Source organism: Malurus melanocephalus, unplaced genomic scaffold (genome assembly GCF_030028575.1).
Source record: "Malurus melanocephalus ecotype Western Australia unplaced genomic scaffold, MMel_1.1 scaffold_100, whole genome shotgun sequence".
NCBI lineage: Eukaryota > Metazoa > Chordata > Aves > Passeriformes > Maluridae > Malurus > Malurus melanocephalus.
This window is the reverse complement of record NW_026623332.1, coordinates 1,846,112-1,859,881: the sequence shown is the minus strand read 5'-3', so window position 1 is coordinate 1,859,881 and position 13,770 is coordinate 1,846,112. Positions and strand designations below refer to the sequence as shown.

The following is a 13,770-nucleotide window of genomic DNA, read 5'->3' as shown; positions in this document are numbered from 1 at the left end:
ACAAATAGCACTACCACAAAGCCCATAAAGACAAGCTACGTGGTTGATGGACGGTCTCCAGAGTTATTTCACCAGAAATCGAAGACTCATTTCAATAAGATTTTAGCAAAGGTATGTTGAAAAGTAGAGGGGTACTTGTACAAAGAAAAACTAAGGAATCTACCACTTACCAAATACCAGAGAGAAAGGACAAATACTGTTGGGATGTAGAAATGGAAAAACTTGTTGACAGAGAGCTACAGAATGGTTTTCAAAATTACTAGAAGGGGCTTTACATTCCCTGTTTCTATATGATATCATATGCATTTTTCTGTGAAATAGCCATACCACTGTGTTGTGCCGTAGAGCAGACAAACAGTTTCCTGAGTTCCTGCAGTTTTTTGTCATTTGTCTGAAAAATACCAGGTATGTCGGTGTAGGTTGGGATATGCCAGGGCATRGTTGCTGTGGTGTGACAGATGGTAAGCTTAATGTAAAACTGGTGTTTGTTGTAGCAAGGATAGTAGGTTTCTCAGTGTTTGGCAAGACAATCAGGCATCTTTTATCTAGGAAAAACATCAAAATATTTTTTAAAAGTTAATTATGGYTGGACCAATTCAAACTTGCATGGGATTCTACCACCATTTTTATATGTAGGCGTAATTACAAAGTATTCTTTCTGCTTTCACAAACAGAAACAGAAGAAAATCCCACCCAAAAGTATTTTATTTKATTATTTTCATGGACATAAAAACAGTGGTCATCAAAGAAATGCTCATTTATCTTTGATAASATATAACTTTAATAAGGAATTTAAGTAGGAAATGGAAATGCAAATTGTAGTTGCTGTGTTGTCAAGGGCAGTACATATTGATGAGCCCAAACTTGTCTGTCACAGAAAAGACAGATATGCAGAATAGACAGTGTCTTTCTCTAGCAATTAAATGTTATCTGTTCTCCCTTCCAAACAGCTCCCCATGTGTAACATAACACCAGGTAAGGAGAGACAAATTTGGGAGGTAGAAAAGGAGTCTTCTATAGGGAAAAAAGAATAGAAAACTACACTCTGACCGTTACCAAAAAGTAACAAAAGAAAATTTGTCATCACTCAATGTACTTCCAAAACCAAAAATATATTAAATGGATTTCCTGCTAAGAAGGAAGAAACTTAGGTATGTGCACAAAGAAGAAGGTACAAGGCCAGAACAAASTGACCTCACAGTCAAGGCCACTTATCTCAAAATGTGCAGCCCTGCCAATCCTACCAAAGTCAGGTTCATGCATATTCCTCCAAATATATTTGCAGCAGTCAATGTAAATAAGAAATAAGGGAATCTCTGGGTAGAAATAATCCATTTGGACTGAAATTTGGTTCTTCTCTTTCTGCAGCAGCTAAGCCTGGGGCTCTTGCAGGAAACCTCTCCCTGGAGATAGGGGTTGGCACATTCTGTCCCAACCAGGTACAGMCAAACCAGGCTCCTGCACCAATGCCAAGCCCACACAGYTCTCATGAGAACAAACATGCCCAAAGTGCTGGCAAGAATGGTCTGAGCATTGGTCAGAGCAGCTGCGGGCAGGCATGACTCTACCAGCTACCCAAAAGAATGTGAAATTTCTTTATCCCAAAGAAGTCCATCTTGTTAAAGTATTCTCTTGTATATTTGCCAGGTTGTTTTATGCAAAACTGGAGTTCAATAATTATTTTTAATATATTCATCCTGCTAGTAGCTGTTCTAAACCTCAGCATTTACAAAGATAATTCCTATAGGTACCATGAATCCTAATTTTCTACTAAAACTCATTTCTATTTCTTTCATTATCTTTTTACAACAGTTTGTTTAAAATATTAGGAGTTCTAAATGAAGTCTGCATCTACTATAATGTAATTGCCTCTCAAGGAATTCTTTATAAATCACTTTAATACGCAGAGTTCTTATGTCTTTGGAAGGACAGACCTTTTTTTCAGTTTTGCATACTTGTTAACAAACTCAGAAATCTGTGTCATAACAGGGATCATAATCAAACTCCTGCTACAACAYTGTGGAACATATTTACTCTTTTTCTGTGCTGTAATTTGCACTGCCTTCTCGAAATCTCCAGTTCTGACATAACTTTGAAAACAGGCATAGACAGGCTTTAACAAACGGGCAGTATTTATCATCATGACCTTCCATCATATCCAACACAAGGCCAGTCCTTACATTCATCTTTTCAAAAATGTGTAAATTGTTTCTGTGCAGAAGGTACCTGAAGCCATGAAGCATACTTTGCATAAATACACACAACACAATCTGCAACTTAAATATGCTCGAAACAAATTGGTTACATTTACAAAATAACCCAAGTCCCCTCTACCTGGATATGATTGTGCTGCTGAGCTGTAAGCTAAGATTTTCAGGTCATGATTCACTCTCTTGTGAAGAAAATGCCTTCCGCTTTCTTTATTTGCTAGCCAAATTTCAGTGTATTCCTTTGTTTCAGTGGTCCAGTATATAAATTTCTTATCTGCAGTCAAGCTGCCAATTTTATTACCTGTAGGAAAACATTGCATAGTTAAGTTTTATAATCAGCCCTGAGCAGATGATTTTACAAGAGCAGGCAGGTGCTTGYATTCACAGTGAGTCAATATGGGTGMRTMTCTTGGCCATACCATATCCTCAAAGATCTTCCCTTGAAAAGAGATTTCTGATGTTTTCCAGTGGGTCYCATGAAGTTGAGACACTTTTATTGCAGTTTACAAGTGTAGATTTGAAGTTGTTTTATTATCCATAATTATGGGATTCAACTCAATTAACAAACACAAGAAATATTCATTTAACAAACTATTCAATTAACAAAGCTATTCAATTAACAAACACAAGAAATAAAACACTTGTCTATAGAAACTATGCTCTTTTCTCTAAGATGAAAACCTCCTGACCTGCCATCTCCCAGGAAAAATTAAGACAGCTCCTSTGGCAACAGAGCAGCTTTACCAGCACTCCTCCAGAGCTGAGCTGAGGACCAAGCAACCAAGAGTAAATGTTATTGCAATAAGAAAGTGAAACATGGATAATTTTTCATACAAGATCCTACCTGCATGAAGTACCTTCCCCACATATTGAAGTCTGCAATGCCATTTTCAGGCATAAGTTGCTATTGTGTCTTTTCATTGAGATAAAATGCAATAGGTGTAGGTTATATGAAATGCTAGCAAAATAATGTGTTAATACTCTAGGTGAAATCGATTGACAGCATTTGAGGCTGCAGCATCTCATTTGATTTAAATCTTACTAGAATGCAAATTTGCATCAGTAAATATCCTCACATTGCTCTTTCTCCTAGTTTGTATGAATAGGGTACACAACTGGAAACACAGAACACAAACTTTCTGTCCATATTGATATAAATGAATCATTTTTATAAACAAAGTGCTTCATCAATGCTGGTTTTGGAAATTAATGTTGTCTGAAGTAAGAGATAGCAGTAATCACAAACTACSTAGAAAAATAAAAGAGGTCTCAGACCTTGAATATTCGATATTCTGGTAATTCTCCAGCAGCGGCAACCATCGACATCGGAGGCCCATATTTCATCTCTTCCTCTGATAAAAAGCAGCTGGGGATTTTTGGAGTCAGACAAATCCATACTCATAGGTCTTCCTAGCTCTGCTTCTGTGACATTACAAGTACAGTAGCTCCTCCCCTGTTTTTCCACCAATGCGTGTCCCAAAATGTAGTGCACGGTGTTATTCAGAATATCATAATAAAACATGTGGCTGCCATTATCAACCTCTTCCATCCAGTACAAGCGGCTGTCAAAGAAAATGCATTGTTTTCAGGAGAAAAACTCCAACCAGAGCAATCTGCCCTAAATGCAATCCTAATCGGAGTAACTGAGTAACTCATCACAAATCTCCCAGAACATTTAAAACCAGGTGACTACAGCAGCGTACTTGCAAGTGATTCCAAATGCCAAATAATTATTCTTGTATGGCAGTCCACAATATCTGATTCTTCTGGATAAAAAGGTTACTGTAAAAAAAATCGTTGTCTGGTGCTGACGTTCATTTGCACTAATTAAATCAAGGAACCTATCAGTATTTAAGCATAATTTGAAATCTTTACTCAAACACAGACATCATCTTGAAATTAGATAAATCCAAGCTCAACTAGCAGTACAAAAGTAGYACTACATCCAAAATTTCTGAGATTTTCATAATGTCAAAATCATGTACYATAAAAAGTTCTTTTTGGTCCTTAACAGTTGAAGTTCAATTGAAAATCATGTCTAAAATTGCTTTAAAAAGTTATTACMAATATGTGCCTTACCTTAAGAAAGGGTATGATAACAGAGATGATACAGTTGAATTACTTTTGCCCACCCACATGTTCAAGGCTTTTAGAGATTTTTTCTTGAGCTCAAGATCAATAACAAATATTTGAGTTTCATTCTGTGGTGTTTTCAGGGCAACAAAGAGGTGCCGTGCAATCCAGTCAACTGTGATGGCTGTGACATTGTGAAGATATGCATCTTTGAAAAACTTAAAAAAAAAAATTTAAAAGGACAGAATTGTCCAACCTGATGTTAGGACATTATGAAATTCAATTTGTTTCTGAAAGAGAAATTTCTACTTGGGAAGTAGAAGTCAAAATATAAAGACGTGCCATGGATTGGTAATATTTTTAGACAAATCAAAACTATTTTTTTCACAAATATATACTGTTACTTCCATATTCTTGAAATGAGAATTAAATAAATTAAATTAACTGTGATATAAAATATGGATTTCTTATATTTAATAGTGAGAATCTTAAATTAAATATCTGATAGGATATCAACAAAACTGATGTCAGTAAATTCATTTATGATTAATAGGATAACTTTACCAATGGCATACTCTGGTCATTTTTCCCTTTTCATAAACATAGTTGGACAAAAAATAATGACAGAAATAGCCACATGCTTCCCTAGATTCTCTGAAATAATGGAGTGAACAAAGGAATACCTGAAACATTGAAGCATTCTGTACATTCAGAATAAAAAGAGAATCTTCAGTGATATGGTATGCTTTGTCATCATTAGCAGTATAACAGATGTCCTTTACATTAGTCTTTGCTGAAAGTTCCCATATGGTATGATTACTGTCTGTGTCAGTAAGAAACAACTTGTTGGCAGAAATAGTTATCAGAGTAGGGACAGGGAACAGATCTGGAAGGACAAGAGCACAGCAGAATTTACAAATACCCCATCCTAGATAATCACATTCACAAAGAAAGCAAGTACAATATACAAATAAATGATGGGCTCTAATTTACATTTGGATGTATGCCACAGTAAATAAATAAAATAATGAGATGCCCTCTTGTTATCACAATCAAACTACTGAGATATTTTCAGTGGCATTGTGAATGCTTACCTAAAAAACTTAAGCATGGTAAAACAGATTTGTTCATTAAATGAATTCATTAAGTTCATACCGTTAACAGCCAAACTAGAAATAGCTTATGGTCTCCAGTAAATCTCTAACTCYCCTGGTTAACTTTGACAGCCTAATTAGGAATATTTTGTGATCTCTAGCAGTATAYAGATTACAGGTGAAAACCTACTTTTTCATGCTAGCCTGTAGTTGCACAAAAAAAAAAGCTAATTTAGCATAGTTTTTAGGAAAGGATTGAAATTCCTGAAAATTAGTCTAATGATAAGGAATGTCTTATTCTTTCATATCAGAGGCTGTAACTGTTTCCTCTGTTGCATGTCTCATAAAGCACTGGAGGATATTTATCAGATTGCYGMATTCTTGCACTGTCCCTTTCTCCASCTATTGCACACAAACSAGGAGACAGCACCTAAATCATCCATACCTGATGAATTCYTCTCTGCCACATCAGACAAAGGTCCTGGACCTACAGAAGTGAAGGCTTGCACCTGTGGACAGGGGATTGATACTTATGTTAAGTAACAGCATAAATGACTGCGTTTGAGAGCCTGTGGAGTTCACAGATGGCAACAAAACCAGAAGACCCCCTTTCCTCATCTAGGAACAAAAATGTGTGCTCTGTTTGACATCAGGCTGCTCTGGTCAGTTCATTCAGATTGGGACTGTGGCTGTGAAGAGAATTTTAAGCAGTGGTCCAGGGAGTGATAATTCATGCTGCATCTCACAGTTGGAGTCAAAGGACTCCACAGTCTTTCTYCTTTTCCCAGCCAGGAACAACTCCTACTTGGCTGACCTTGCAACCAACATGCTGCTCTCCCCCATGAGCATGTGGTCCTTCACACAGTCTCATGCTTCTAACTTGCCTTTCAAGCACACATCCTTCATGTTTCAAAACTTCTATCGCAATGAAAATACGACTTCTTGACAAGTTTTGCACTGGAAGTCTCTCTCCATGGAAGCCACGTGAGTCCTTGCATTTCTCAAACTGTGGCTCAGTTCAAATGGCCTGTGATTCTCTGCCAGATCAGWTGAATCTCTGTCCAGCTTGCAGGTTTTAGCAGTGGCTCAGGGAGACCTCTAGAAAAGTTTCTTTTGGGCTTCACCATTTAGTGAGCAATGTGATAGACAGAAAGGTTAAGCCAGGTGCCCATGGGTGAGTCAGCAAATCAACATTTCTATGAGCAGAAACCACAAGGCCTTTGCCCCAAGCCAGAAAAACAACTCCCAGGCAAACACATGCCAGCACAGATAACATCTACCGTCCAGCACGAAACAAGCTTAGTAATTTTTCATACCTGAAACCTTACTGTGAGGCTGGGAAGCACATCCTTGAGAGAAAACTGCATCTGGGTGGGTTCAACATTGATTTCAATCCACTCCGTGAAAGTSCCAGCAGTGCTGCTCTGATTCAACAATTGATAATAAACCCTGAACTGCGTTAATATTCCATTGTCCCTTTCAGGTCTGTCCCACCTGAGCTCCACAARGACTTTCCCATCACTGTCTTGTAGGTTATTTTGTAACCCATATATTCTAGGGTTCATAGGAGCTGAAGGAACTGTATAAAAAAATAAAGATAAAATCCACAGAACAAAATACTCCTATTAAAACACAAACTCTACCTCACAGTTAACTCTTAGTTTTGAGCCTGAGCTTTACTATGCCAATGCTGACAGAGACAGATAGCATTCGGTGAGGTGCAAACTGCAGAAGATCATCTAAAACTTCATGGTAATTCCTTTCTGTTTTTCACCTCTGTGTGGCTATCTGACTTTAACTTGCCTAGCCAAAGAAAGAGCTATAAAAACAAGAAAAAAAATGTGCTCCTGCACTGAGATTGGGACATAYCTATTTAGCCAAGTCCTGTAAGTAAGTGTGGTGCTGTACAACACAGAGCGTATTCTACCCCCTCTCCTATTCACTTCAAAATCTACTGYATCTCATAAGCTAGAAAGCTTATGTGCTTCAGTCACTCAACTGTATATTTCAGCTAACTTAATTCTGATGTGTATAAGAACAAAACTAAATACTGAAGCAAGAGTAAAATGGGCACAACATTTATAAACAATCTAATAAGTGGTTAAGATATTGCATGCAACCTTTGGTGTTCATTGTCAAGAATTCAATTCCTCTTCCTCGCGCATAGTCATAGGCACATGGTGAATATATTGTCATGCATTTTCTGTTCTGAATTSTATTACTTCAATTGTCTGCATTTATGTTTACAATAGATAATTGCCAAAGATACTCAGAAACATGTCCTTGCAATCCTGCCTGCAGCTGACTAGCTCTGAAAGCTGCTCATCCTGCTCCAGGGTTTCACTTGCGGACACCAAGCTGCTTCCAGTACCCATTAAATGTGAGGAACAGGATTTAACATTTTAGTACCTCCTTCAGGGGCTCGAAGGGATACAGATGTCATTGGTGCCTTGCCCCAGTATGTGTAGGGAGTGACAGTAAAATCAAAGGGTGTAAATGGTTCCAGCCAATCCACTCGGTAGGATGGCACTGTCAGGTTATGGGGATGGAGGCATCCTTCACTTTCCAGAGACTGTAAATGAAATAAAAAGGAAAAAAATAAAGCAAGACTTCTTTCCTACTCAGAAAGGCCTTCAGTTTTCAAAAACTCCCTCACCAGACTGGTCAACTAAATCAAAACACAGCTTCTCTTCCTGTGAGTGGTCATTGTTTCACCACTCCTGTGGCACTGTAGTGATGTGTGGCAATGTGCCAGYAAAATGTCCTTTGAATTTAAAGTAAAGCTTGATACTTTAATGATCAGAAATGCACTAAAGTTAAGGCTGGATGAAGGCTAGATTCCACATTCAGGCAAAGGCTGTCCCACTGTGATTTCAGAGGACACTCCTGTGTCTGAGTTACTGTGAGAATGCTTTTCATGGATCTTTGAGCACTGTGAGCTCCTTGCTGCCAGCCCAGAGCCACAGCTGGCTGCAGTGCTGGAGAAATGGGACAACTGCACTCTGTTTACAATTTCRTTTGGTTCTTGACCAATTTGAAAATGCTGAAGAAACAAACTCTATTTCTTCTTAAAAACAGATACATCAGCAAGTAGATGCAGTAATACATGTGGATAACACAGAGGGATTTCATCAATATCCTCACTTGTAGAGCTTTTGATCCCACGCAGTAAAAGACAGTTCCCCATTCCACTTCTGTGGAGGGWCTCCAAGTGATGTGGAAACTTGAGGAATTTCCTTTAATTCTGAAAGAAGACTCTGGCACTGAATCYGGAATCACTTTTGGTGTAAAAGAAAAATTTCCTGTCCATAAACAGAAGAAAAAAAAATTAACTAAAGAAGAATATGAGGAATAGGCAGACTATTCAAACGTGACTTATAGCATGAAAGKACCATGGGAAATCCTGTAAACCATCATTAAAGGAAAAAATAAATAACACCATCCTGTATTCTTTATACCCATACCWATACTATCAGCTTTTATAATTGCACATTATCCAGGTGTATCCTGATATCCTTATCTTTTGTCAAATGACTAAACWATTTCAATAATGAAGGATTTCAGGCTGACAGTGAATACTTTTATTGTGGAGTTTAGATAAAGGAAATAACAAACCTGGCAAAGGTTTAAGTGATGTGTGAACAAGGGTAAAGGCTGTAAACTCTGCTGGTTGTGAGAAGGGAAYGCTTAGGCTCTGATTGACTTCCTGGGCTGTAATGAACCGAAGCCTATTAATCCAGAACAGACGACCACTGTAATATTCCAGCGCACCTTGAGATATTTCTGAGGTACTCCASGGTGCAAATTCTGTGATGATGGCATTACCACAACTGTGAAAACATATATGAAATCAACAAACTGATAGCACACAYGTAAAGGGAACAGATTTATGCAATSCTTGACRTATTGGTAAGTTTCTTATCATTCAAATTCTCAATACTCATGTAGGAGGCAGGAAAACAAATCAAAAAGTTTTCTTTAAGCTCTGTAAAGCAGATCACTTTTCAGAATATGAAAYATTGCAGGAAAGAATAAAAGTACATTTGTTCCCTTTATTTCATTGGAAAATAATTATAAAATGGATTAATATTCTACTGCATTAATGTATTGGTATTCTGAAAAATCAACCCACCTTCTCTCAGCAATTCCACTGAACAATGAAGTCTACTTCAGAGCATGAGATTCATTCTATTTCACTACATCAGGAACCCAGATTTATTTGACCCTGCTAGTTTCCTTCCATTATTTATTMAACTCTATTAACATTTTTCTGCAGTGGGATCACTGGTGATTTAATCTGCCTTGTATATTKTATGTCAAAACTTCCAGGCCTTTTTAGGTCCCAATTTATCTTCTGGCTAAAAGATTAAATATGTTGTAAGAGRCATCATTTTGCCATCTCAGAAATGTCTTTGAGCTTAGACACATGCTATCAAAAACAAATTTGGAAAGGCTTTGACATACCATCAGGTCCATTAGGATGGATTACTTCTAATCTCTGTATTCTGGCATGCCAAGGACAATGATTTATGGCTGCCAATTTGTTCACAATAAGGCTGCATGTTCCAGCTAAAACTAATCAACATATTTTGATTCCTTAAGTGTTTACTATTAATCATAGCAAGTCTAAAATCAGTCAGAAAATTCAGCTGATTCCACACAAAGCCAGCCTGCAACATTGTGAGCACATGTAAATACAGATGCTGCTCAATTCAGTCAAAGATATTTAAGCTGATGCTTGAAAAAAAAATAATGGAATTCTCCATAAGGAAGGGAGCAAAAACATAGTTTCACAAACTACTATGAATTATACACTTGACACTCGGAGAACAAACCACCATTCTTCTCAAGGTTTTAGGATGTAACCAAGCTAACCCATAAATGTGGTTTGTTATGGTTTRTCTTTTTAAACTTTGCCTTTCAGAAACCATTTCATGTTTAGGATGAWCAAGAGCCTGCTGAGTTCTGTTTGCTCAGGTGAGAAAGAGGTGTCAGTTCAAGTCCTGAGCTTCATCAAAGATGAGCAAGTTACAGAGCTCCAGGCACTTGGGARCTGTCAAGTGTTGTAAATGCCAAGTTGAAATAGACAATAAACAGCAATTATTTCCTAAAGCTAAGTCTAAAAATTGATGAGCATGACCTCAGTTCAGTTGAGGTTCCGTACCATGTTTCTCTCACTGTAAAACTTACCAACCACCTCAACAGTTCGCCATCAGTTAGCCATGATCATTAGCTCTTCTTTTTGTTTATTGTTGAATTAGTAAATGGTGTTCCCAGCACTGGATACCATTTTTTTTCTGAAAGAGTATWACAAAAACCAGAAAATATAGACTTTCTTACCTCTCCTATACATTTACTTACCCTTCTTTGCAGAGAGAAGCTCTGTATAGGTTTAGACATAGACTATCTTGCACAAGCCAGTAAAGAAAACCATAGGTGAGATCCAAAGTTACACCAACCACCTAAGGAAAAACAGTCCAAATAKCAATTTGAGCACACCTTTGCTTCTGAGCTAAGAACCCTTAGGCAGAACAGTCATCTAGACATCACCATGAGTAGTTATTTATTGGCAAAAATAACATTACTACCATGAATGTTTACTCTGACACAAAAAGAAATGCACTAGAAAATAATCCGGTCCTTGGTGGACACCTATTTATAGCAGCTGATGATTTTCTAGATAACATTTTATTAACACCTGTCACAGTGTTCATCCCTGGAGCATCTGAGTACYTCAGATATGATGGCAATAGCATATCAAGTGATTAGTGGAACAACCCATCAAAAGCTCCAGAATACCTCTGGTATTTTAACATTTTTTGTCTGAAACAGGTGGGGGGTATCCAGTCTGAAACTCAGAATCCCCTTTTAAAGGAAGCACTTCAGATCTTTTGTCTTGTTTTACAGCTTTGATTTATACATARAGTATTTAATGTGCTGCATTTCTTATGGAAAATAGATGCAAAATTTTAATTCATTTATTTGATTAAGGAGGCAATTTGAATATTTAAATTTTTGTAAGTAATTTATTATTAAATAAAAGGGGGGGAGGAAATTAAACAATCTTCCTGTTCATTACTTCAATGTTTCATCTTCCTTTAAGTGAGGTGAAAGATTTGTTGTTTCTTTTTAATATGATCTAATATTCAAAATAAGAGTTTTCTTGTTTCTGCAGTAAACAACAGATCCAACACCATATGTAGCAGCAATAAAAATCAGACATTTAATAATCTGTTCTGTGAATAAAAAATAATTYGCTTCCACAAGTTAGTCTGTTAAATGTTAGCAAGTTTAGTCTATTTTATATCATTAGCACAGCTTACAAGTTGTTAGAGGCCTCTCTGAACATGTTTTCCAGCAGCTCTCAAACTTCCCATGCAAACACTAGTCGTAACTATTCTTTTATAAGCTTAAATTTCCATTATGTATGTAAGTGGAACAGCCTTTTTTTTTCCTAACTCTTCATTAATAAACTGCAGAAGATGATGACAGGAAAGCAAATGCTATATCACTTAGTTGTCTGCTGCTCCTTATGCAATCACATTCTTGACATATTTCTGTTGACATTGTATGTCAGAAAATCAAGGTTTGAATGATTGCTCCTGTAGGTTGTCCTGTTAAAAATATCTCACAGCGTGTATGTTCCTGAGTGTATATTTAGTCAACCATGCTATATTTTATCCCTTTTACCTATTCTCCCTCCCATGCTCAACACCAAAAGACATCTTCCTGACTTTATGTTGCTTTTTTAAACATTTGGGTCTTTCTTCCTTGCCCCATTTCTTTTTTCTGCAACTATTACATTTTCCCAGAGACGTGTCTATCTTCTTTCTCTTGATCTCTGTATCACCATTATTAAAAGGCAAATAAATATTTGTACTATTCATTTTCAGGAGTTAGGCAGGAATTTAACACCTCCCTGCTGTTACGCTTCAAAAAGAGGCAAACATTTCCCAGTTCACAGAGGTATTAATCTCTGGGCACTGTAGTTGTGATGATGCAACATAACTGAACACGGCGAGATGAAGGATARATTCAGTTATTTGGAATACCCTTTGACTAGAAATATTAAGGGACCACACCTAGAGGGTCCTGRCCTCRATCCCATATAAYGCACCTTGCTGCTCCCCTATRAATTACTTTTGTCCCAGCCACATTKTAYGGYGTAAACAACTCACAAAGTGCTTTGGGAATTCTGTGCCAGACCCTAAGTTGGAATAAATCAGAGTAGCTCTGCTGAAATCAATCAAGCTATGCCAATACACACCAGCTGAGCTAAACAACTGATTGGAAAATAAAATAATTGCCATAAAAGGATCTAGCTCCTGCCAAAGAAATTAGACTTTCAAAGCTCTGCCCTTGTATTTGTTTAGGAAACCTGCYATTTTCACAGTAGTCGCTTCTATTCCTATTCCTACCATTCAGATTTCAAGCTAAAAGGAGGTACAGCTATAAACTGCTGARGATCCAGCTAAATTCTTTATTAGAAAAACAAATGGTAAATACCAGTGAGAACCACTTATGTGGAGAACATGCTTTAACTGTTGGATAACAGCAATTAAGTATTGCATCTGTGTTTTACCACTGAGGTAAGACGTGTTCTTTCCAGGTAAAGGACTTCATTGTGCAAGGAAGATTCATATTCATACCTGTGCAAATATGTATTTCCCTCTTGATATTGAGACAATAATGACCAGTTCAACAATTCCACCATTAAAGAATGCTGTGCTGCCTTTTTTTTTTTTTTTTTTTTTTTTTTTTTTTTTCTGATAGTTTCATTCTGGGTTTTATTTTACACAAAGAAACACCTGTCAGCTATAACTGGTCACTTCTCAATCTAGACATTTTTGCTTGGCTTTTTGCCTGTGTGCATCACAGCAGGAGGCTGAGTTCAGGAAGTCAGTGCACAGATTAGGGCAGCAGAGAAGCAGGAGAGGAGATGTTTGCTTGTAGGAGGTGTGAATAAGTGAATGGTTGAAGGCTGGTATCACTGACATAGAGAAAGGTGCAGAAAAAAAAAAAAATGACAGGACCAGACAAGCAGTCTTATTGCTGCCAAGGTTCTTGAAAGCAAGAACAAGAAATTTGAGGTTAGCATGAGGCGATCCAGAGAAGCGAGTAGTGAATCAAAAGAGAAGGGAAGGAAGTTGAGGTTTGCCACTTAGAATAAACTGGAATTTGTCAGTCCTTTGCAACAGACCATCCAGAGGATATGTGTTAAATCCAAGTGTGCCACTGAGCTTGGACAGCAYACATCTTTCCATGGAGCCAGCCCCCACAGAGAGGCTGGGAGGCTAGTACTGGAAGATGCATTGATCCTTCTCAGCACAGACATTTCTCTCAGGTGCAGAAGTTTTGCAGGTTTGCAAGTACAGCAGGTGCCACACCAGAAC

General features: G+C 37.5%; 1 protein-coding gene across 1 annotated transcript in view; it reads right to left on the bottom strand.

Moving 5' to 3' along the window:
* ROS1 (ROS proto-oncogene 1, receptor tyrosine kinase) overlaps positions 1-13,770 on the bottom strand; it is a 66,462-nt gene that overhangs the window by 31,672 nt on the left and 21,020 nt on the right. Inside the window, exons 18-28 of the mRNA XM_057368988.1 lie at positions 10,739-10,839; positions 8,993-9,207; positions 8,522-8,679; positions 7,787-7,949; positions 6,694-6,956; positions 5,823-5,886; positions 4,967-5,169; positions 4,290-4,501; positions 3,486-3,772; positions 2,335-2,511; positions 328-545 (exon numbers count right to left, since the gene is read on the bottom strand). Of these exons, the coding sequence (XP_057224971.1) occupies positions 328-545; positions 2,335-2,511; positions 3,486-3,772; positions 4,290-4,501; positions 4,967-5,169; positions 5,823-5,886; positions 6,694-6,956; positions 7,787-7,949; positions 8,522-8,679; positions 8,993-9,207; positions 10,739-10,839 (2,061 nt within the window). The remainder of the gene's footprint in view (positions 1-327; positions 546-2,334; positions 2,512-3,485; positions 3,773-4,289; positions 4,502-4,966; positions 5,170-5,822; positions 5,887-6,693; positions 6,957-7,786; positions 7,950-8,521; positions 8,680-8,992; positions 9,208-10,738; positions 10,840-13,770) is intronic.